The sequence below is a fragment of the Dendrobium catenatum genome, unplaced genomic scaffold (assembly GCF_001605985.2).
Source record: "Dendrobium catenatum unplaced genomic scaffold, ASM160598v2 fragScaff_scaffold_716, whole genome shotgun sequence".
Classification (NCBI taxonomy): Eukaryota; Viridiplantae; Streptophyta; class Magnoliopsida; order Asparagales; family Orchidaceae; genus Dendrobium; species Dendrobium catenatum.
In genome coordinates, this window is record NW_021319178.1 from 17,055,371 (window position 1) to 17,079,484 (window position 24,114).

The window sequence follows — 24,114 nt, forward strand, 5'->3', positions numbered from 1 at the left end:
GGTAGGAGTGACGGGATCGCTCGGGCTTCAAAGAAGACCGGGCTAGAGCTTCATTTGGGCCATTAGGCTTCGTCGGAGAGATGGGGTTCGTGGCCTGGGAGGAGGAAGAGGATGGCGAAGGATTGGCGTCAAATCAGGGAAACAAAAGGCCGTGAGTTGAGTGGGGAAGCAGAGAGCGGAAGAAGAACAAAGGCTCTGGCGGGCCTCATTTTAACAACAAGACGGAGGCTCTTATCGAGGTAATTAGCGAGATATCCGGGATTTTGACAGAGCCGGCAGTGATACGAGGTTTGCGGGACTTCTTGCAAGGATTAGGAGAATTTTAGTGAAAAATCAGTAGGATTCCGGGAAGCATTCAACAAAGCCGAGGTATGATTTTATTTTTATTTTTTTTTGGAATGTCTGTTAGAGGTCAGCAGCAGGCAACATCAAACACTACAACGTACAGTTCACCTAGAAAATTATAACTTATATGCATTGAAGGAAAATAACTACCTCAGCTTGAAGGGCTCCTATTTTAATCTAACAGATAGTTACAAACATATTATCAAAAATTTAAGATGAACTGCATTTTGGGTCATATACCTGTTTCTTCTGAGAGTTTTCTTTTTTCAAGTACTCTGCAAAGAACTCTTTCGTCATGGGACACCATACTTCAGCACACTGAACATTCGCTATGAATCCTCCCTTTACTAGATCTAGCCAGTTAGCTTCATATAGCTTAGGTCCAATAAGGAAGTTCAAATCTGTTATTCGCTCATCCTCTCTCACAAGTGTTGCTGAAATAATGTAAGACCAAAAATAAGGAATCAGAACAACAAGATATAGACGGATTTAATAAAGAAAATTTCATATGCATAGAGAAGCATCTAACCAGTAAGCCCAAGTTTGCAATGTGATTTTGTGATACTAATGACTTTACGAAACATGTGTGCAGGAACAACATGCACCTGAAGAACATATAAAATATGAAACTCCAAAGATTCCGTTCAATCTTCAGTCATGAAATAAGAAATTCAGAATTGTACCAATATCACATAGAACTGATGCATGAAAAGCAAAATTTAAATGGTTCTATAGCCAACGATAAAGACACCTTACCTCATCCATAAGAAGCAAACCCCACTCTCTATTCCTAATTTCTTCAATGATTTTCTCAGAATCTTCTGAGCGTTTGCCACCAAAAGCAACCATATTGTATGTTGTCACAACAACACCAGCATTACCACGGAACTTTTCCTTGTTATCAGATGTGAAACGACAGATTTGATCATCTCTAATTGTGGACCAAAGCTTGAACTGAAAAGCCCATTGATCCACAGAGACAGCATTGGTAGCCAAGCAAAGGCAGCTTTTCTTTATTCGACATGCTGCAGAAACACCAACAAGTGACTTTCCAGCACCACAAGGTAACACTATGATACCAGATCTTGCTCGTCCTGAAATTTTAGACAAAATAGTTTACAAAAACCTTCATCAACAAAAGGGTCATTAAAATATACATAAAAGTCATACATGACTTGAACTCACTAGTTGAAAACCAAAATTAGTCAGAAAAGACATTCTTTATTACATTTTTCATGGCTCAAAGAACAGAATCTGAGATTATTCACATACTCATGTCCAATTTGTGATTTATCGGATCTTTTTTTTTTTTTTTGGCTACTTGATTCTTGTCATATATTTATCAAATTATCACTAGAAGCAGATTATTCATGACTTTTCTGTCAAAGATACTACCATGTAAATGGCTCTATGATGTGTATGCTAACGTGGTCCTCAATATTTGAATTTTCAGAGGAACCTCCTACAAATCTAGCTTGGGTAGCTTTTTCTCATCTTCAAGTCCACTACTTTTAACCATCCAGCTTATATTCATTCTCTAGGCTCTATTTTTTGTTAAACATTTACAAGTGGATGCTATTATTACTATGCTCTCTACTAGGGCATTGTAGCTAAGGTCTTGGTTAAAATGGAAATTATTATTCTTTATAAGATTTAGAGTGGTTCCTCCTTAATTGGTTATGCACATACCAATGTTTAAAATTTTGTAATCGGGTATTGAGACGTTTTTCGTTGGTGAGGCGAGACGTAAGCCACAAAATCAAAAGACTGCACAAACATAAAATAATAATTTTTTTATATACTAATGAGCAAAAAATATAAAATATAAAAAGGCACAAGTTATGAAGTGAAATCAAAATATCCCAATAATAAGACAATATGAAATATAGTACAACTCAAATTCTATCTTTCCCAAATTACAGTATTCTTTTCATTAACATATAATTCCAAAATTAAATAGCAATGAATACAACAATATGCCGGGCAGCCGGGGGTCCAAGGGGGCGCTGCCCCCTGGCGGGGTTCGACCTGATAATTTTTTAAGTTCGTAATTTTTATTGCAAGAATAATTTTGAAGTTCTGCTTATTTTTAAAGTTTGTAAGTCGTTTGTACGGAATGATACTTAGCGGTACCAAGCATTGTTGTACCTAGTGATACCGAGCAGTACCGAGCATGTACCTAGCGATACCAAACGGTACCGAGCAGACAAACCAATTGTGGAATCTTATTAGGTTAGGGCTTCTTTTTAATTTTAATAGGCGGATGCCTCTAAAATATGAGGCGAGGCGCGCCTCAAGGGGCGCCTCAGTGAACATGAGGCGTACGCCTTAATGCCAACTCTCATTGTGTAGGCTTTGAGGCTTAAAAGTCTGAAATTGCGCTGAGCGCGCCTCTTATTGCGCAATTTTAAACCATGGCACAAATAGTTAAATTTTAAGGCATGCCTTCCTAGTATTCGTACAAATTTTTGGTCACAACTAAGAATGTTTCAAGAGTCATACAGAACTACGAAAACCATCCTAGCCATTAGAATAATAGGAGCATACAAATAATCGAAATATACCAACAAACCTGATGGTCGCACTTCCTCACATTTCAAAGCTAAGTTTTAACACAATTTGAAACCAACTATAGATATTGCCATGTAATCAAAGCATTTCATTGATGTACTATGCCCAAAAAAGTTATCGGCGCCTAATCTACATACAAGATCATTGATATAAACTCACCATATGCCAGTTCTTCATGATCATCCTTTTGTTAAGGATATTGGTGACCCAAATTTACAGTAGCCTTATGACTCAAATGGTGGTATTCCGAGTATCAAAGTACAAGAAGATAGAAGGTTTCAAAACTATTTGTCAAATGAGAAAAGAATAAAAAAAATACATATATTATACCACTCACCAAACTTCACTAAACTTCAAGCAAGACACAATAAATAAGAATTTTTGAACACTCATCGAAATAGTTTGTTGTGGTGGACAAATTGAAATTTATTTCAGATCATAAAGAGCTAATGCCTAGTCAAAAATATCACTAGGATCCATTCTCAAATAATCTCATGTCAATAAGGATGTGGTACGTGTCTTATGATCGGCGATTTTGCCGCCAAATGGCATCGCAGGATAAACGATTATGACTCGGAGCCCTCTGAACCGAGTGATTTTGCCGCCAAATGGCACCACGAGATAACAATTATGGACAGAACCAATACGTTCCTTAGTGACATCAAATCCTTGAGATATGAATAAATAGGAGATGATCGATAGGGCACAAAGCTCTCTGTTAGCTAAGGTGGATTCAAATTTGTCCCTTTAGGCAAATACCCACTCCAGGTCTACAAGGTACCCTTATAGACGAAGCAACCCATGGCTGCCAATAGGGATCCTTCTATCAGGTTGGGTCGACTACCTCCTCTGACTAAGTAGGCCAGGGACTACGATGGCTTGAGACAATGGAACCATGGGATCTTGATCGGGTCCATCATTCATTCCCCCACTATCCGCTTTAAGTGCAAGATGGTGCAATTTTAAATTTTAAATATTTAACTTTCCAACATTTAATCCCATGCTGCTACTATATGCCATATAACATGTATCCCTACGTATCTGATTGACGATTAGCCTTAATCGCAAGTTCTCTCTCGTGATCGGGAGGGGTAATTAAATATAGGGGCATGTGCCTATAGGAAACCAAAACTCAGATCATAAAGTCCTCGCGAAATGAGGGTGAAATCTCTAGATAGTGTCTTATCTACAAAACCATCTGCCTTCTCAAAATTTACCCCGAAACTTAAATCAATTAAAACTCTTCCGAAGAAAAGCAAAGCGGGGGAGGCCAGGGCCGAAATTTTGGAGCCTACATGCTTCCATGTGTTCCTCCGGAGGATTATGCATGAATTGACTTATAACACTCATTGCAATGTTTGATATCTCCCAATATCTGCAAAATTATCTTTCTCAATGCCAACTTTCTTCTAACTATCCATAAGAGTATCAACAGTTTTGCATCTAAGTATATCAGTCTCATTAAGAAGATATATAATATATTTCCTTTAAAAAATAATAATGCCCTATCTTGATCCAGTCCCTTACATTCCAAAAAAATATTTAAGATTTCCAAGATCTTTAACCTCAAATTCTTCTGACAAATACTTCTTCAGATTTTGTAATTCTTCCACATCATTCACAGATAAAATAAAATCATCGACATAGACTATCAATATAGCAATTTTTCCAATGTAATATCAGGTTGACCATATATATTGCCTAGCTTCAAAATAGACTCTATGAATCTATCAAACCATCCTCGTGGAGATTATTTAAGTCCGTTCAATGGCTTCTTGAGTTTGCAAACCTAATTCTTTGTCCTTTTTTTTCAAAACCAAGTGGGATTTCCATGTGGACTTCCTCTTCGAGAACTCCATTTAGAAAGGCATTTTTATGTCCAGTTGTTGCAAGTATAAATCTTAATTGACACCCAATGAGGGAAGAATTGGAATAGTGTTAAGCTGTGTGAATAAGAGAAGAATTCTAAAAGTGTTAAGCTTTGTCATAGGAGCAAAAGTTCTAAATAGTCAATCCCATAGGATTGTGTAAATCTTCTAGGTATCAATTGAGCCTTGAACATCTCAACTGATCCATTTGCTTTGTACTTTATAGTGAAAATTTACTTGCACCCCACAGGTCTTTTTCCAATTGGCAAATTAGTAATAATTCATTTACCATTCTTCTCAAATGCATCAATCTCATCTTGTAATGCTTTTTTTCAGTATGAATTTTGCAATGCCTCTTGTATTGTGCTAGGAACCTAGATATTATCAAGAGAAGTAGCAAATTCTTTGTAAGACGGTGATAACCCTTCATAAGTAACCTATGATGCACCGACACTTCTCCTCAAAGAGGCGTGCAGTGTCCGACACGACACTCGCCCGACACTCCAACACGTGTCGGACACGTCAAAAATGTGCCCGATTAAAAAAATACTAAATACAAATTGGACACACGTGACCGACATGCGTATCTTAAATATTTTATGAATTTTTTTAAATATAATTTCTTGTATTTGGAGGGATTTAAACAAAATTTCTTATTTCTTATCCATAACATCAAGTCAACGTCCGCACTTAATATCCGTTAATCGAATATTCTCATTTTGATTTCTCATTGGCAGTGAAGGCATTTTCATCTCCTCTCTCGGCGACTAATGAAAGGCATCGAGGCTAGACTCTCGACATCCTAATATTAATCATTTTAAGCACAAATTCTAGTTAAATGACTTATTATTTCTATTTTTTTTTTTAAATTATACTTATTGAAGTTTTTTACATAATTTTAAAAATATAAAAACTATAACATCGTGTCCAACCTGTGTTCGTGTCCTATATTTTCAATAATTGATGTGTCTAGTGTCCGTGTCGTGTCGTATTTGTGTCGCCGTGTCCGTGTCTGTGCATCTGATAGGAAACACTTGAGTTCGCAAGTGTTTCTCACCAAAACTGAAGTTGATCCGATGGAAACTGCTGTCCACAGCAGAAATACAGCAAAAATCTGCTGTTTACAGCAGAAAAACAGCAAATTGACAAGGAAATCTGATAGAAAACGAAGAAAAACTTTTGTATTTCACTAGTAGATGAATAAAACAGAAAAGATACAATTGATCCTCAATTCGAGAGGAGGATCGATCTCTCCCAAATCTCTAGACGCCGCTAGAGCCCAAAGAAACCCTAAATCTACGAGATCTCAAATTTCAGCCAAATTCAAGATGCTCAAACCCTAGGAAAATCTACTATTTAATGCATACAAATAAAAAGGAAATCCCTAAACAGTCCCTACATTCAAATTTCCCTCTCAAAATGCTAAAAAACGCTTCCTAAAATGATCTCTTCGGCTGGTCGGGCCGCTCGATCTCCGCAGGAGGCGGAGATCGGTCGCTCTTTGCGACTTGCCGGTCCTGTGCGGACCGGCTGGACCGGTCCAGTGGACCGGTCTAACAATACTCCCCTCCCCAAAATCCACCTTGTCCTCAAGGTGGAGATATGCTCGTGTTCCGGTGGAGGTGGCCATCCTTGAGCTGACTGAATAACCTTTTTGTACTGCTGAACCAAGGGCTGCATAGAAAGAGAAACATCCCCTCCCTCCTCCAATCTGATCGCATCCAACCTGTGTAGTCCCACCACATAATCTTCCCCCACCTCTTGTATGTCCCTAACCATGGTCTTAAGTGATGTCATGGCTTTGGATAGCCCTGCATCTCCCCTTATAACCACCTTTCTCCCATCCACTATTAATTCCATCGTGAGTGCTCCCCAATTGTCCTTGGTTTCCCCCAAAGTTTGCAACCATTTCATTCCCAAGATGACATCAGTACTTCCTAACTCTAGTGGAAGAAAGTCCTCTCTTACTTGAATCCCTTGGATGGTCAACACCACTCCTTTACAGATTCCCTGGCCTTTCTCCACCTTCCCTGTACCCATCATCACTCCATAGCAACCAGTGTCCACCAACTTCATTCCCAATTGGTCAACGAAATTATTTTTAATTATAAACAATTATTAATCATAATTAATTATAAATGAAAAAAGCCTTTAACTAGCCTTATCCTCATCGTCGCTTCTCCAACCTCCATAAAGGTATAAGTTTCTAACCTAAAAGTCCTATCCTCGACACGCTTGACGCGCCGGTGGACCCCTATACACGCTCTTGTAGCACGGTAGAGGGGAATCCGATGCGACAGGTGCGACGAGGCGAGTAAGCCCTATACACACTCTTGTAGCAAGGTGGGGACAACCTCAACTACCATGAGACCTCTTACCTCGACCTCGACATCAGCACCGCCGATGACTGTTACGCAATGTATAATGTTCCAAATCTCATTTTCAACGTTTGCGGTGGACCAGAGAACCACCTATACGCGCTCTCGTAGCACGGTAAGAGGGAGCCCGGTGCGACGCATAAGATGAGGTGAGTAAGCCCTATACACCCTCTTGTAGCATGGTGGGGAAAGCCTCTTGTGTACTTTGAGGACCCCATACACCCTCTTGTAGCATGGTGGGATGAAGAGATGTACGGCCCGGTGTCCTCCTGACACCTACCATACACGCTCTTGTAGCATGATGGGATGGCCTAGGTCCCTATATTTCCCCCAAATGGGAGATACGAGATGCTGCCAAAATTTACACTAAAGTACACAAGACTTGAACAATATGAAGACCTCACTTGAGCAGCAATACAGAGGACCCATACTTGAATAGAAATGCACAAAACTTGAACCAAATGTGCAGACGACTTGTACGAACAACAGGGAATAGGACTTGAACTAAACTAAAAGAAACGGAACCCCAAATCTTAAAATGCACAATTAAGATCAAAATGCAAATGTCAAATAACAACTTAACGCATTCAGACAAATACAAGCAAATAAATAGGGGACTCGTGATGCACAAGATTTTGGTGCATACAAGCAATGAACAATAGTCAAAAATAAAAGCAAATATCAACCATCAATGCCTAAATACATAAGCACACATGGAATGATGCTGGTTGACACGTGGCAGATGTAGTGGATTCCTACAATAGTGCCTATGAGGTCAAATGCATCGTACTTGCAAGGACAACAAGATAGTTGTAGAATGTATGGGCGTCTCCTACTTACATCAATGAAAGCTTCAATGCAAGCGACAATCAACTTGTCTGTTAAAATGGTGACTTTTACAAACGATAGTAGAAGACCCCTCAGGCATATAATGACTCATATAAAAACACAAGCACTGAATATAACGATGCCTTGTAGATGACATCAACTAGCTTGTCGCATAATGTACTGAATACAATTATCAGGGAATCTGTGAAATGATGATTGATATGCAAACTTGTATCAATAATCTGTCGTAAAGATAAACACCTGCAAGCAACTGTAGAAATTCTGTCAAGCAATAGTAGCCTATCTACGAACAATAACGAGCAACATGCAACAGGTTTTAGTTCACCTTTGTAGTCAATGATAATAAGCAATCGAACATGTGTGTTGATCTCCCTACAAACAAGTACAATCATCATAACACCTGAGATTGGTAAAAGGTATATATGATGCAAGTATAATAGGCTCTTCTAAAAGTATGTCCGGGAGATTGTAGTGAAATTAATCATTCCTTGTGAGCAAGAACAAATGATACAATGCACTTGTAGATAACAACAGTGGGTATATCGTAAGTACAGCGAACTCTTGTGGACACAAATATAAATAGTACCTATAGTAGCGGTGATTGAGATGTTGTGAGTACGTCGGATATGAAGACAACTCGATGTATGGAGAAAGGCATCTCCTGACAGAATGGAAGAGATGTTTGAGCAAATTTGAACTAAACTTCTTAATGTTTCGAAATTTTTTCCTTGCCTTTTGTCTGAGAGAAAACATCTCTGACATCTATGGGCTTTGGAAGTACAAATGATATTCGAAGTTTGGCATTACGACATAATATATCATGCACACTGATAGTGCTACGATACCACCTCTGCCGATGTTGTTCAACCAAGGAATACAAGTATCTACTTATTTCTTGGACAGAATCCTCCCATGAGAAGAACACCTCCTATAAGAATGGAGATGTTTGAGTAAATTTGAACTAAATTTCCTGATGTTCCAAAATTTCTTCCTTGGTCCTATACTTGGGAAGAAAACAGTTATGACATCTACGAACACTGAAAATGATAAGTGCGCCCAGATACTTCTATTCATTTTGAAGGTTAATTATTTGATTAAAAATGTTATATCTTGTAGAAGTCTACTACACTGTAGATCTTGAAAAGAGTTTTTTTTCAAGGCAACAATCAGTGATTTTAAGGTATAGGGCATCAGTAAGGATGCAGTCATCCAAAGTTAAAATGATTGATTCTTTATTTAAGCCTACAAAAAAATAATGATGATTGCATAATCAACGAGTCGCCTACTAATTCCAATACGAGTTCTGTGGAGAGAAAGTCCGATCAAATTATTATGAAGTGAATGAATCTCAATTTAACTAGGTTTTGAACATTGAGTTGGATAAGATTATTGAAGCTTGCAAGCTTCTTGATGAAAGATGATCGTTCATCTAACACACCATCAACAAGTAAATACAGAAGGACTATGACGAACATAGGCTCCTACAAGCTATTGTAGGAGACTCGTAGTACATCTGCCAAATATCCAAAATTACCCCGGCACATGCACCGTAATTTGTATACACATAAGTACACAAAAGGGCTAAGTGCATTCACAAGACCCGAATGGGCCATGACGAGCATGTTGTAAGAACATATGTGACGTCAAGGGATGCTGCGCGGGTCAATAAATTTGAACTCGATCATTCTAAACAAGTAAATAGGAGTTGATAATATTCAACAAATAATTATAAAATGCTCACATACACCCGCATGGGCCCCGGAGAATATGTTATGGGTACACACGTGACGTCTACGGATGCTGTGTGGGTTAATAAATGAACGTAGTTTGAGCCTGATCCTTCTATATGGATTTATAAAAGTCGACATAGCTCGAATTATCAAACAGATATACGATCAAGGTGTCAACCGGAATATCTATTTTATACATTCATATAAGGCCTTCAAGGCCTTAACCAAGAAAATTTATTAACGAAGTCATAATGCCTACGAACCCGATCCCCTATAAGCAAGTTAATAGGGTTGATAAGATTTAGTCAATGAAAGTGGCCTCAAAATCACCCCGATGATGGCCGTGTTGAACGTAGATCTCAACCAGATGGGTGATTTTAATAATCAAAGCTTCGCCGAAATACCCACGAAAATCCAAAACTCCATAAAATATCAAATCCAAATATTTAAATTCAAAATTCAATCATTCAAGCACTTAAAGCAAAATCCATCCACCATTCGAAATAGTTTGTTGGGGTGGACAAATTAAAATTTACTTCAGATCATACAAAGCTAATGCCTAGTTAAAAATATCACTAGAATTCATTCTTAAATAATCTCCTGTCAATAAGGATGTGGTACGTGTATTATGATCAGCAATTTTGCCACCAAATGACATCGCAGGATAAACGGTTATGACTCGGAATCCTTTGAACCGAGTGATTTTGCCGCCAAATGGCACCACGAGATAACAATTATGGTCAGAACCAATACGTTCCTTAGTGGCATCAAATCCTTGAGATATGAATAAATAGTATATGATCGATAGGGCATAAAGCCCTCTGTTAGCTAAGATGGATTCAAAATTGTCCCTTTAGGCAAATACCCACTCCAGGTCTACAAGGTACCCTTATAGACGACGCAACCCATGGTTGCCGACAGGGATCCTTCTATCAGGTTGGGTCGACTACCTCCACTGACTAAGTAGACCAAGGACCACGATTGCTCGAGACAACGGAACCATGGGATCTTGATCGCGTCCATCATTCATTCCCCCACTATCCGCTTTAAGTGTAAGATGGTGCAATTTCAAATTTTAAATATTTAACTTTCAAACATTTGATCCCATGCTACTACTATATGCCAGATAACATGTATCCCTACGTATCTGATTAACGATTAGCCTTAATCGCAAGTTCTCTCTCGTGATCGGGAGGGATAATTAATTATAGGGGCTTGTGCCTATAGGAAATCAGAACTCAGATCATAAAGTCCTCGCGAAATGAGGACGAAATCTCTAGATAGTGTCTTATCTACAAAACCATCTGCCTTCTCAAAATTTACCCCGAAACTTAAATCCGTTAAAACTCCCCCGAAGAAAAGCAACGCAAGGGAGGTCGGGGCAGAAATTTTGGAGCCTACATGCTTCCATGTGTTCCTCTGGAGGATTATGCATGAATTGACTTACAACACTCATTGCATTGTCTGATATCTGCCAATATCTGCAAAATTATCTTTCTCAATGCCAACTTTCTTCTGACTATCCATAAGAGTATCAACAGTTTTTCATCTAAGTATATCAGTCTCCTTAAGAAGATATAGAATATATTTCCTTTGAAAAATAATAATGCCCTGTCTTGATCCAGCCACTTACATTCCAAAAAAAATATTTAAGATTTCCAAGATCTTTAACCTCAAATTCTTCTAACAAATACTTCTTCAAATTTTGTAATTCTTCCACATCATTCACAGATAAAACAAAATCATCGACATAGACTATCAATATAGCAATTTTTTCAATGTAATATCAGGTTGACTATATATATTGCCTAGCTTCAAAATAGACTCAATGAATCTATCAAACCATCCTCGTGGAGATTTTTTAAGGCCGTTCAATGGCTTCTTGAGTTTGCAAACCTAATTCTGTCCTTTTTTTTTCAAAACCAAGTGGGATTTCCATGTGGACTTCCTCTTCGAGAACTCCATTTAGAAAGGTATTTTTATGTCCCATTGTTGCAAGTATAAATCTTGATTGACACCCAATGAGGGAAGAATTGGAATAGTGTTATGCTATGTGAATAAGAGAAGAAGTCTAAAAGTGTTAAGCTTTGCGATAGGAGCAAAAGTTCTACATAGTCAATCCCATATGATTGTGTAAATCTTCTAGGTACCAATTGAGCCTTGAACATCTCAACTGATCCATTTGCTTTGTACTTTATAGTGAAAATTCACTTGCACCCCACAGGCCTTTTTCTAATTGGCAAATTAGTAATAATTCATGTACCAATCTTCTCAAATGCATCAATCTCATCTTGTAATGCTTTTTTTCAAAATGAATTTTGCAATGCCTCTTGTATTGTGCTAGCAACCTAGATATTATCAAGAGAAGTAGCAAATGCTTTGTAAGACGGTGATAACCCTTCATAAGTAACCTATGATGCACCGACACTTCTCCTCAAAGAGGCGTGCAGTGTCCGACACGTATCTGACACGACACTCGCCCGACAATCCAACACGTATCGGACACGCCGAAAATGTGTCCGATTAAAAAAAAAACTAAATACAAATTGGACACACGTGACCGACATGCGTATCTTAAATATTTTTTGAATTTTTTTAAATATAATTTCTTGTATTTAGAGAGATTTAAATAAAATTTCTTATTTCTTATCCACAACACCAAATCAACGTCCGCACTTAATATCCATTAATCGAATATTCTCATTTTCATTTCTCATTGGCAGTGAAGGCATTTTAATCTCCTCTCTTGGCGACTGATGAACGGCATCGAGGCTAGACTCTCGACATCCTAATATTAATCATTTTAAGCAAAAATTCTAGTTAAATGACTTATTATTTCTAAATTATTTTTAAAATTATACTTATTTAATTTTTTAACATAATTTTTAAAATATTAAAACTATAATATCGTGTCCAACCTGTGCTCGTATCCTATATTCTCAATAGATGACGTGTCTAGTGTCCGTATCGTGTCGTATCCGTGTCTGTGTATGTGCATCATAGTAAGTAATATCATTCCTAATTAGATGACTTATGCATCTCCTAACACCCTTCCTCAAAACAATTGGCATTGGTGGAGTCATCAATATTGGGAATTGGCACATCCGCCAACCTCATTCGTACCTATACTTTCTTCAGTTGGACTTGAGTCAATATCTTGGCTACATGCTTGTTTTGATCCATGCTCTACCTCCTATCTTTTCTTCCTCCTATTGTAGACTTGAAAACTTTCATCAAGTTGTGGAGCCACAGATTGAGCAGGCATGGGAGAAAAAATATTCGTGGTCTAGATTGATGACTGAATATGTATAGTTGTGGACGAGTATTATGTACGGCCTTGGGGTATAAGCACGGGTTGAGAAGAACTTAGAGACTCTGAGTGGTTAAAGGGCACAAACATAAAAAAGGAACTCCCAAATTTGATGTTCATTCATGCTCTCCTCTTGAACATGAGATTCAGGATAAAATGACACATGTTCAAAGAAAGAGACTACCATGGTTGCGTAAAATCTTTTGTTGGTTAAGAATAACATTTGTATCATTTTTTAGTTGGACAGTGCATCAGAATAACACTTATTGGCTCTTGGATCAAATTTGCTACAGTGTTGAGAATACATATGAATAAATGTTGTGCACCCAAATACCTTGAGTGATAAATCAGACGAAGTTGCACAAGTGTAAGAAATATTTTTTGGAAAAATGTGATGTGGAGATTGAAAATTAAGAACTCTGGATGGCATAGGATTAATCAAATTGGTACTAGTGAGAATGGCTTCCATACAAAAATAATTTGAAACATTAGAGAAGACAAAAAACACTGGGCAACCTCGAACAGATGTTTATTCTTACGCTCAGCCACCCTATTTTGTTGACGGGTGTCAATACAAGAACTTATGTGGATAATCCTATAGTTCTGAATGTAGGTATTGAGACTACAAGTGAAGTAATCCCTAGCATTATCAGACTTTAGTACCTGAATTTTAGAGTTGAATTGATTTCGAACCATAAGATTGAAGGTTAGAAAAATTTGTTCGACCTCAGACTTTTCTTTCACAAGGAAAACCCAAGTCACCCTGATATAATGATCAACAAATGTTACAAATCATCGAGTGCCCAAAACATTTATTATCATTGAGAGCCTACACATCACTATGGATCAAAGAAAACGCAATTAAAGGTTTGTACGGAATTTGAGAAAATATATTTTGAGTATGCTTTGCAATCTGACAAGTTTCACAATGAAAAGATGCTGACCTTTTTATTAATAAATAATTTGGGAAACAATTTTACAATATACACAAAGTTATAATGACCAACACAATAGTGTAACAATATAATTTTATTATCTTTATTGATATTGGAATTTGACACAGAATTGAAAGATTCTAACAAACTCTGAGATTGGATACAACTTGCTTGGAATTTTGGTTTGAGGGTCAGTCACATGGGAGGAGATAGAGCCCGGAGGATAGTTCAACACTGTCAATCATCTTCCCTGATTTCAAGTCCTAAAAAACTCACAAATTTGGATAATATTTAGTAATACATTGAAGGTCACGAGCCAATTTGTTAATGAACAAAAGATTATAATCCATGTTTGGAACATAGAGGATAGAGTTGAGAAACAACTCTTTAGTAAATTGAATGGAACTTATTTCAACAATTTTAAAATTTGAATCATCAACAATACGGATGGGCAAGTGACTACTAATTGGCTTATAATTTTGGAGAAGGGCAACATCTCCTGCCATATCTATCCATGGCCCCATGTCTCCTCTGTTGGTAGTGAAGGCAGTATGTAAATCTATTTGAGCAAGCAAACCTGACCTAGTAATGCTATCACTATCAACTTGACTAGACAACTTCTACAGCAAATTCATCTGCTCCTTGCTAAATGGGCTAGGCTCTCAAATAGGAGCACTCTCAGAGTTGGAAGCCACATGAGCTTTGCTGTCTCTATCAAACAGTAGCTTTGGTTCCAATTAGCCAGTTTGGCATGAAGCTTCCAACAAGCCTTCTTATAATGATATGATTTCTTACAGTAATCACACCAAAACCTTTTCAATTTCTAACAATCACCACCATTATTGTTAGATGATCGGACAACAAGAGCAGATGCATCCAATGTTGATGTAGGTTATTCCTTAGATCCCATCATCACTTTCTTTCTACTTTCTTCACATCTAACCACTGATAAAGTCTCCTTAAGATTAGGCAATGGTTTAGTGCTCATGATTCAACCTTGAACATCATCCAACTCTCTGTTAAGTCCTAAGAAAAACTTGAAAAGCCTTTTTTCTGTAATCTGCTTGTATATTAATGCATCTTCTGGACAAGTCCATGAGTGAATTTCGAATAAGTCAAGTTGTTGCCAATATTGTGTGTGTGTCTTAATACTAAGTAATAGACTGCTCTCCTTGGCGGAATTCATGAAGTATTTTCAGAGCTAAAATAAGTCTCTTTGGCTGCATCCCATATTTCTTTTGTATTCCCAAACAATAAGAAATTTTCATACTATTTATACCCAAAGTGATTTGTGTACAAAAGAAGACTAACCATTTCCAAACATCTTGCTAAGGCTCTTCTCTTGGTATGGCCTTGGTTGAGCTTGAGGTTTCAATTCCATGTTCAAGTCAGGATTGACCTGTTTAGAGTACAAAAAAGTAATATAAAATCTACTTGCAAAGAGAAGAAATATTTCACGAAATCAAAGTGAACCATATAAAAAGTGTTTGACATGTGCAGAACAAAAGAGAAACAAAATGAGAATTTGGTTTTATCTTTCGGAATATGGGACAAAGAAATAAATTGTAAGTGATAACATGAGAATCAATTCCAGTAGTAATTGAATCACATATCTGGATACTTCAGTGAATAGTACAAAAAGTTATCCAAAAGCTGAAGTACCTTAGGTCTAGGCTCTTTAATATAGGTATAGTAATAGATTCAAAAAAACATACAACACACAAAACTTGCAATCCACAAGCTCCAAATTTTAGCAATTATTCATTACTTATGATTAAAAATAAAACATAATTAACTTCCATGAAGATTATAATGTAATAACTTTCTTAAAAAAATAAAGCACAGAAATTCAACACCATGAAAAAACATGCAAGTAATTAAAAATCCTGCACTCATATAAGCCTAGATCATATCAAACTAAATAAAATCAATCATACATTCAAATCAAAGTTATATTTTAGAGATAGGAAATAAAATAGCAGGAAAGAACCACTAAGGTTTTATTTAGGATGACTTTCTTACTACTTCTTAAAGCAATTTTTTAATAAAATATTTTTAAACTAAAATTTTTTTACTAGAAAGCTGCTTTAGAAAGCAATAAGAAAAGTTTCCCAATTCAAGCCTAAACCTAACCAACAAGGAGATAAGATCACCCAAAAATCATAAAATTTTTCAACTTAGAATAAAACTCTTGAAAGTAAAAGAAAAAATAAATTCAACTAGAACTTTATTGATAACCAAAAACAAATGTTTTTATTAGCTTAATACCCCCTCATTGTTATAAAATACTTCCTAGAATTTTCACAAATATATAAAAAGGCTTGTTTTCATGAACCAACAAATCCCGTAGAAGAGCCCTTAAAATTCCGCAGAATATTATGTATTTTTTTTTGCAGAAAAGCCCAATTCGAAAAGAGCTAGCTAAAACCCACCGAAATCCCACATATGAAGGAAGTTGCCAAGCAAATTTGCCAGAGAAGATCCATTAATCTCGCTAGAATAAGAAAACCATAAACACACTCATATCGATTCCACTTCCAAACACCTACAGAAGACTTTTCATAAATATTGCTAGCCACGCAACACAGTGAAGAACACAACAAAAGGCAGTCACTACAACAATAGTATGCAAAGGAAGGGAACTAACTGGACTTCATCACAAGAATGGAAGGTTAAAGATTTGTATTTAGCTATCTAGCCTGGAAATTTTTTTACTCACACAAACTATTCAATTGATATTCATCAAGCTGATATGAAAATAATTATCGTATTTCTTATAGAGAAATTCATGAACCATCATATATAAATTTATCTCTCAAGGTACCGTTGATATCCACCAATAGTAATAGGCATGATTCATTGCTAAAAATAGTTTTAAGAATAACTTTGGGATGATAGTTTGTTTAATCAGAAAATGCATTGAAAGTGAAATTCAAAAAAAGTAGAAAGTAAAAAAAATTCAAGACATTAGTTGATAATTTATGATAAGAAAATTAAAAAAATTAAAAATTAGATTAATAAAAATTTTATGAGAATTCCAACTTCTAAGTATTCAAATTAACATATTACATAACTTTAAACGATCATGCTTTTCCATCCGTTAATTTCTTAAAAGAACTCGCAAGAAAAGAGTAGAAACTCAAAATAGTCCTCCGACTATTGATAAATATTCAATTCAGTCCAAAAGTTCCCCATTACCCCAATATAATCCCTCAACTACTAAAAATTGATCCCATTAAGTCCCTAAATCTAAAATAAGTATTAAAGAACTCCGAAGCTAAATATGAGGTCAGTTTTGATAGTAAAAGTGTATATGAGATTATACAGCATACATTACTCTATTTTATATTTTAATAAAATATAATACATGCTTAATTTACTAAAAAATATGGGTAAATAATTATTGAAAATTTTTCTATTTTTAAAACAAAATCTAAATTGTTTTCTAAGTAATTGATAAGCAAATATATCTGGTCTCCTTGTAAATGTCACACATTGTTTTTCTCCTCCGTGATCGCTCGCAGTAGAACGACCTCTCGCGTTATTCATGGTCACTCACAGTAGCAAATGTCTCGCATCTCTCTTGCGAGCGCATCGTGTCACTTGCAGTAGAATGGCCTTTCGTGTCTTGCATGCAGAACGTCAAAGCACGGCACCTTGCTCCCAGCTGCAGGGCTTCTCCATCACACAATTCGATCTCAAGTTACGTCTCTAAGAAATATAGAAGGAAATCAAACGATTAGGTAAAAAGTAATTTTACTAAAATACCCGCAAAGAAGTGAGTGCTTGCATCTTTGCTCGCTTCTTCCATAAATTTAAACGGAAATTTTCATAGAGGGACTAAATTGGACAATTGCAGGGGTAAATTAGGATAAGACGAAACTCTGGGACTAAATTGGACATTTATCAATTTTCGGGAGATTATTTTGAGCTTTTACTCTACAAGAAAACTTGGAAATTGTTCAATCAATTTATTCCAAATTTATCTACTTCACATCTTCACAGGCTTATACTTTATATGATTAACAATAAATTTTTCATGAATACTTGCGTGGAAATTATGCAAATGACTAACAGATGATGCAATAAGATATGATATATGTGAAAAAAATAATAATAATATGCTCCCTAATGGATAGACTATAACTAAAGCCAAGAGGAGGAAATGAATGTAGTCATAAAATTTAAATGTATCAGATTCCATAAGGTTTTTCTATGGTAACAAAGAACCCACAAAAATAGGATGTATCATATGGGGAAACAACCACTTTAAGGAAAAAGTAACCCAAACTGTCGAAAGATTAATCATCATAAACTTTTTTTTATCTTCGAATTCAATCTCATTGATGGAGATTTATTTTTTTTCATTCTTGCAGGCAATCATCATCAATATATCCTTTGATATGTTGACGCAACTTATACTTTCTCCAAAAGATTCTTTCTTAATTATTAAGTCTTAAAAACTAAGAATTAAGAAGAAAAAAAAAACATAGCAATATTATTAAACATCATAACAGTTCATACATAATTCATAAGGAGTTGCAGTATCAAACTGCCTAATTAATTCAAAAACTTCAACAAGCTTAAGTAATTCAGCTTCACAAATGGAGATAGATTCAACTTTTAATTAGAAGTTAGATTTAATCTTAATCACAAGCTCAAATTCAATTTCAGATTTAAATTCTAACTCACTCTCTATTTATGCTCATAAATATGTGCTAGTGTATAATCCAATGCAAATTTAGATTCAATAAAATTAGTTAAAAAAATACATTATAAATGTAAATAGTTTTCTACAACTAATAAACCATTTACCGAATATTCTTAAAATATAATTTCTTTAATATAAACAAATTTAACCGAACAAGAAACTTTTGTTAATGTGAATTTAATAGGCTTACATGAAATTCTAGTGTGTTTCTTTGAAAAATATTAAGCGCTGAAGCAGTATTCCTAACAAGAGAATTGTAATATTTTAAAACCCTAAAGCATCATATAAAGCGTCTTTATTCCGTTTGAAGAATCATAACTTAATCTATGCTTGATTTCTTGCTTATGAACTTTAATTAAAAAAATATAAATAAATAGTAATCTATAAGAAAATAACATTTGTCAAAAATCCTTTATATTTTATAAAATATTCAAACACATTATGTCACTTTTTTTAAAATTTCTTAAATTAAGAATACAGTTGGTTCCTAAAATACTTGAGTGACAAATATTGTCATAAGTTTATGCTTCATATGGTTACTATATTGATTTTGTTGTAGCAGCAACACTTTACCAAAATTATTAATCAAATTCTAATTTAGTTTTAGCAAATTCAAAGGATTAAATCATATTAAATTTTCCAAGGAATTATTCTAAGCTATCTAAACCTCAAAGAATATCTTAAGATTATACCTCTCACTGAATGTATAAATAGAATCTGTCTCATAATAGTTATGTTGAAATTATCTAGAATTATAGTTTACCCATTTTTATTTAGATTACATCTTTTATTATATTGCTTAATGACTTTAATATAATATCCTCCAACTAAGAACTATTATGATGCATCCTTAGGCTCTAATATCTAATTTGCTGTAAGGTATCATAAGGTCTAGGATTCATAATGCTAATATAGTATGAGATGTGCATAATCTTGCAACACGCACAAAACTTCACGGTCCACAAATTCTTAATTTCAACAATCATTTGCTAATTGGAATGAAAATTGGAAATAAGAAGACTTTCATTGCATAGGAAAATTCAATAGCTTTTAAATAGAAATTTGAAATTAAAAAAATAAAACATGCCACTAGTTAAGAATTAGACATTCATAGAAGTCAAAATTGCCTAAAACATGAATAAAATCAATCAAATTTTCAAACCAATAACACGTTTTAAAGATAAAAAGTAAATTAGAAGGAAAGAAGCCACCAAATCAAGCCTCACTTGTAAAAACAGATTACCCCTCCAGAAAAATTTCAAGTTTCTCACTTGCTTTAAAAAGTAGGCACCTAGAAATAGAGAATAGCACATCAAATAAGATCTCTCTTAAAACCTTAAGAAAAAACTTACAAGCCAAAAAAATCCTATTTATAATTGTAGAAAGTATTCATCCCTGTACAGAGCAATTATACCAGAGAGACAAAGCTGCGAAGCACAGTAAGAAAAGAAGTAAAGACATTCTACATGAGTGTAAAGCTTGAGTATCTTTCTCGTCCTCTTCAGGGTGAATACATTGGTGTGTATATATGTATTTGTCCTTACACGTGTATGCATTGGATGCTTTGTGTTTGTTATGAATGAATGGTGGATATTGGTCCATTTTGTTTGGTGTCAGCTTCCATGTCAGGAGTGATGGATGAATTAGCTGAGTGGGCTTTTACTTCCTCACAAATTGACGGTGGTTGTTGCACTGTCAGTTTGAGTTGTAATGTCTGAAATCTCTTGGTGGACAATGGTTTGGTTAGAATGTATGTTGTATGATCTTTGGTGCTGATGGGAGCGATTTGTTGCGGATCTATGGTTTATGATTTTGATGATAGCAAACATTCCTTATTTCTCTACGATTGTCTTATGTGCTAACGTTTCAGGTCCACACGATCAGACTGCAATCTGGAATCAGCTCAAGATTGAGTAGACTAGGTCTGTGTCAGTTTGTAATCTTTTTCCTTTCTTAAGTCTGTTGTATTTGGTGTGGCATCTGATGATTTGTAACTTGGAAGATTTTCTGTTGTGCCCTAAAAGATTTCTATTTTTGGTAATATCGTCCGGATATTTATATCGTCCGGGACGATCTGACAAAAGTAGAAACCCTAATTAGGGCATCTTCATTAAAGCAGCCGTCTTTATGCAAAACACATCGTCCTGGACGATTTTGTATCGGCAAGGACGATCAGCTCAATTCAGCAAGAATCTGCAGCCATAATCTACTTTGAAAATTCTTATTTTTGGATATCGGCCTGGTGGATCGGCCTGGACTATAAAATATCGTCCAGGACGATCCAGGACAATTTTTCAAAATTTTCTCAGGCAGTTTTGGAAAGCAATTAAAGGGGATTTCGTCCGGGCCGATCGCAAGATCGTCTGGGACGATTAGACATCGTCCAGCATCATTTCAGGGCGATATTCAGAACGATTTTTCTCATATTTGAACTAATCGGCAATAACGATATGTCTATCGTCCTGGACGATAATGGCGGCAACTTGCATTAATGAGCTCGTTTTGAGAGCTTCTATTTAAGCTATGGCAAAGCACTTTGTAAGCGTCTTTGGCAGCCATTGTAACTTCGTTCTTATGGGGGAAACTTGAAGAGAGAGCTTGAAAGGGAGAGAGGAAAGGGCGGAGTTTGAGAGGGAGAAGATCCTGTGAGGGGGAGGAACTCAAGGGAGTGTGGAGGGGATTCCACACGGTTGCTCCGGCGAACTCGCACCTTAGTACCATCGGATTCAAGGCTTGTATCGAGGTAAGTTCACCAAAGAAGAAGATCTCTTTAGTGTCAAAGGACCCGGCGAATCCGCCGCACCGGGGAAGGTGAAAGTGATTTTGTAAGGGCTTCTCCGCCTAGATGTGGGGGCTAAAGGAGAGACACTTGTTTTAGTGCAATACTTGGAGGGTGCCTCCAAGGACTGGACGTAGGTCAAGGTTTGACCGAATCACTATAAATCCGATGTGTTCTTTTCTTATTATTGCTTCCGCATTATTTTCTTCCGCACTTAATTTCTGTAGTGATTTTGGTTTAAGTTTTCTCTTTGATTTTAAAGTTATCCAATTCACTTCTCTCTTTATTAGCTTTAGGCCAGTTCTATAGGGCCTAACATCCCTAACGAACTTTCAAGTGATTTCAGAAGCACTTTCTAGTGTCATCTGAGCACTTTCACGATTTGTATTGTGTTGGCTTGTATGTGATCTCTTATAAAGTGATGATTTATTTCTATATGTTTTGTTCTGGCGTAAAAAATGGGGTTGCTTGCGAGCTATTGCAGAGACATTGTCACAATAGATGGTTGTGGGTTGGGATGGAAATAGATGAAAATCAGTAAGTAGCATGCGGAGCCAAAGTACTTCTGTTGTAGTTGCGAGTGCTCAATGCTCAGCTTCAGTTGAAGATCGAGCTATTGTATGCTGCTTTTTGACGCTTCACGAAATTAGCGTGACCCCGAAAGGAACAATAACCAGAGGTTGATCGACGAGAGCTTGTGTCGCTAGCCCAATCGGCGTCGGATAAAGTTGTGAGTAGCAGGGAATCGGATGAGATGGGAATGCCAAAGTTGAATGTTCCTTTTAGATAACTAGGAGGTATTTGAGTTGATGGAATTGAGTGGGTTGAGGATCATGCATATGTTGGCTGATTAGATTGACAGAATAGGCTATATTAGGTCTTGTGACGGTGAGGTACTGTAATGATCTGATTAATTGACGATAGGTGTGTGAATTGAAGAGAATTGGATCGGTGAAGGCGCTCGTCGTGGGTTTTGTAGATAGTAGATTTGAGAGAGGTTTACAATGTTATAAAGCTGCTTGGTGTAATATAGACATAGCATATGATGCTTGGGATAGAAAATAGAAGTTGGAGGAGGTTTGAATTTGTTCACCAATGAAGTTGTGGGTATGACCGAGATGTTTCATGGTGAATTTCTGATTGAGTTTATGAATGAGATTGTTTAATGCTATGTGGTTGTTCCCAGGTAGAGGAATATCATCAACGTAGATAGGCAGATATATTAGAATGTTGTTTTGAAAGAATATTGATAGAGAATGATCAGCTTTGTTGTAATAAAAGCCAATAGATTGTAGGTACGTTGAGAAAGTGTGAACCACTGACGTGGTGCTTGTTTAAGGACATAGATATCCTTGTGGAGGATACATATATGATTTGGATGCAAGGTGTCTTCAAAGCCACGAGATTGTTTTATGTATATTGTTTCTTTGATATTTCCATGAAGGAATGCATTTACCACATCCAACTGATGGATGGGCCATTGGCGGTGGAGGGAAATGGTTAACAAGGCTTTGATGAAGGGCATCTTGGCCACCAAACTAAATGCCTTGTGGTAGTCTAAGCCATGTTCTTGATGATGCCCCTGGGTTTCCAGTCTTGCTTTGTGGCGAGCAATGGTTCTATTGGAGTTATACTTGGTACGATATGTCCATTTACATCCAAGCTATGATGCACCGACACTTCTCCTCAAAGAGGCGTGCAGTGTCCGACACCATGTCTGACACGACACTCGTCCGACGCTTCTGTGACACGTGTCGAACACGCCGAAAATGTGTCCGATTAAAAAAATATTTAAAACAAATTGGACACGCGTGTCCGACACGCGTATCTTAAATATTTTATAATTTTTTTAAAATATAATTTCTTATTTTGGCAAGATTTAAATTAAATTTCTTATTTTCTATCCACAACACTAAATCAACATCTGCATTTAATACCCTTCATCGAATTTTCTCATTTTTATTTTTCTTTGGCAGTGAAGGTATTTTCATCTCCTGTCTTTTTGCACAATTACAAATCTTTTTCTTGTTGAACCAGAGTTGAAAGCAGTGATATTCAATGATGATGATAATAAATGCCAAAAACAAACCTCTAAAGCTAATCCTAGTAGTTGAAGATTGAATGCTTGATGTTGTAGTAAGTGATTATTTGTTTATATTTTTGTGGTTGTACTAGACATTTTGTACTAAATATTTTATATTATAAGGTAGAAAAGTTATCATGTCATTCATTTATTATTTTTTGTCATTTTTAATATGATATTACATTAATATATATACACTATATAAAAAATGTATTGCCGTGTCCGCACCGTACCCGTGTCCTATATTTTCAAAAAAAACCGTGTCCCTTGTCCGTGTCGTGTCCGTGTCGCCGTGTCCGTGTCCATTTATCATAGCATCCAAGTGGTTGTATTTTGGGAGATGGTGGAACAAGGGTCCAAGTGCCTTGCTTTAGAAGAGAAAAAAATTCACTTGCCATTGCTTGATGCCAATGGGAATGTTTGGCTGCTTCATTATAGGTGGTCGGTATGGCGGATTGGACTGACTTGGCGTAATGTTGTGGTGGAGATTGAAGGTAGTTTTTGGCTTTAGAGAGCATGTTTGAGTGTTATGGTCATGGGATGAGTGGATATTAG

General features: G+C 36.2%; 1 protein-coding gene across 2 annotated transcripts in view; it reads right to left on the minus strand.

Moving 5' to 3' along the window:
* LOC110104065 (general transcription and DNA repair factor IIH helicase subunit XPB1) overlaps nt 1-24,114 on the minus strand; it is a 76,810-nt gene that overhangs the window by 39,564 nt on the left and 13,132 nt on the right. For both annotated transcript variants that reach the window (XM_028696129.1, XM_028696130.1), the window contains 4 exons: nt 15,298-15,385; nt 1,102-1,439; nt 875-950; nt 586-779 (listed from right to left, as the gene is read on the minus strand). In XM_028696129.1, the coding sequence (XP_028551962.1) occupies nt 586-779; nt 875-950; nt 1,102-1,439; nt 15,298-15,385 (696 nt within the window). The remainder of the gene's footprint in view (nt 1-585; nt 780-874; nt 951-1,101; nt 1,440-15,297; nt 15,386-24,114) is intronic.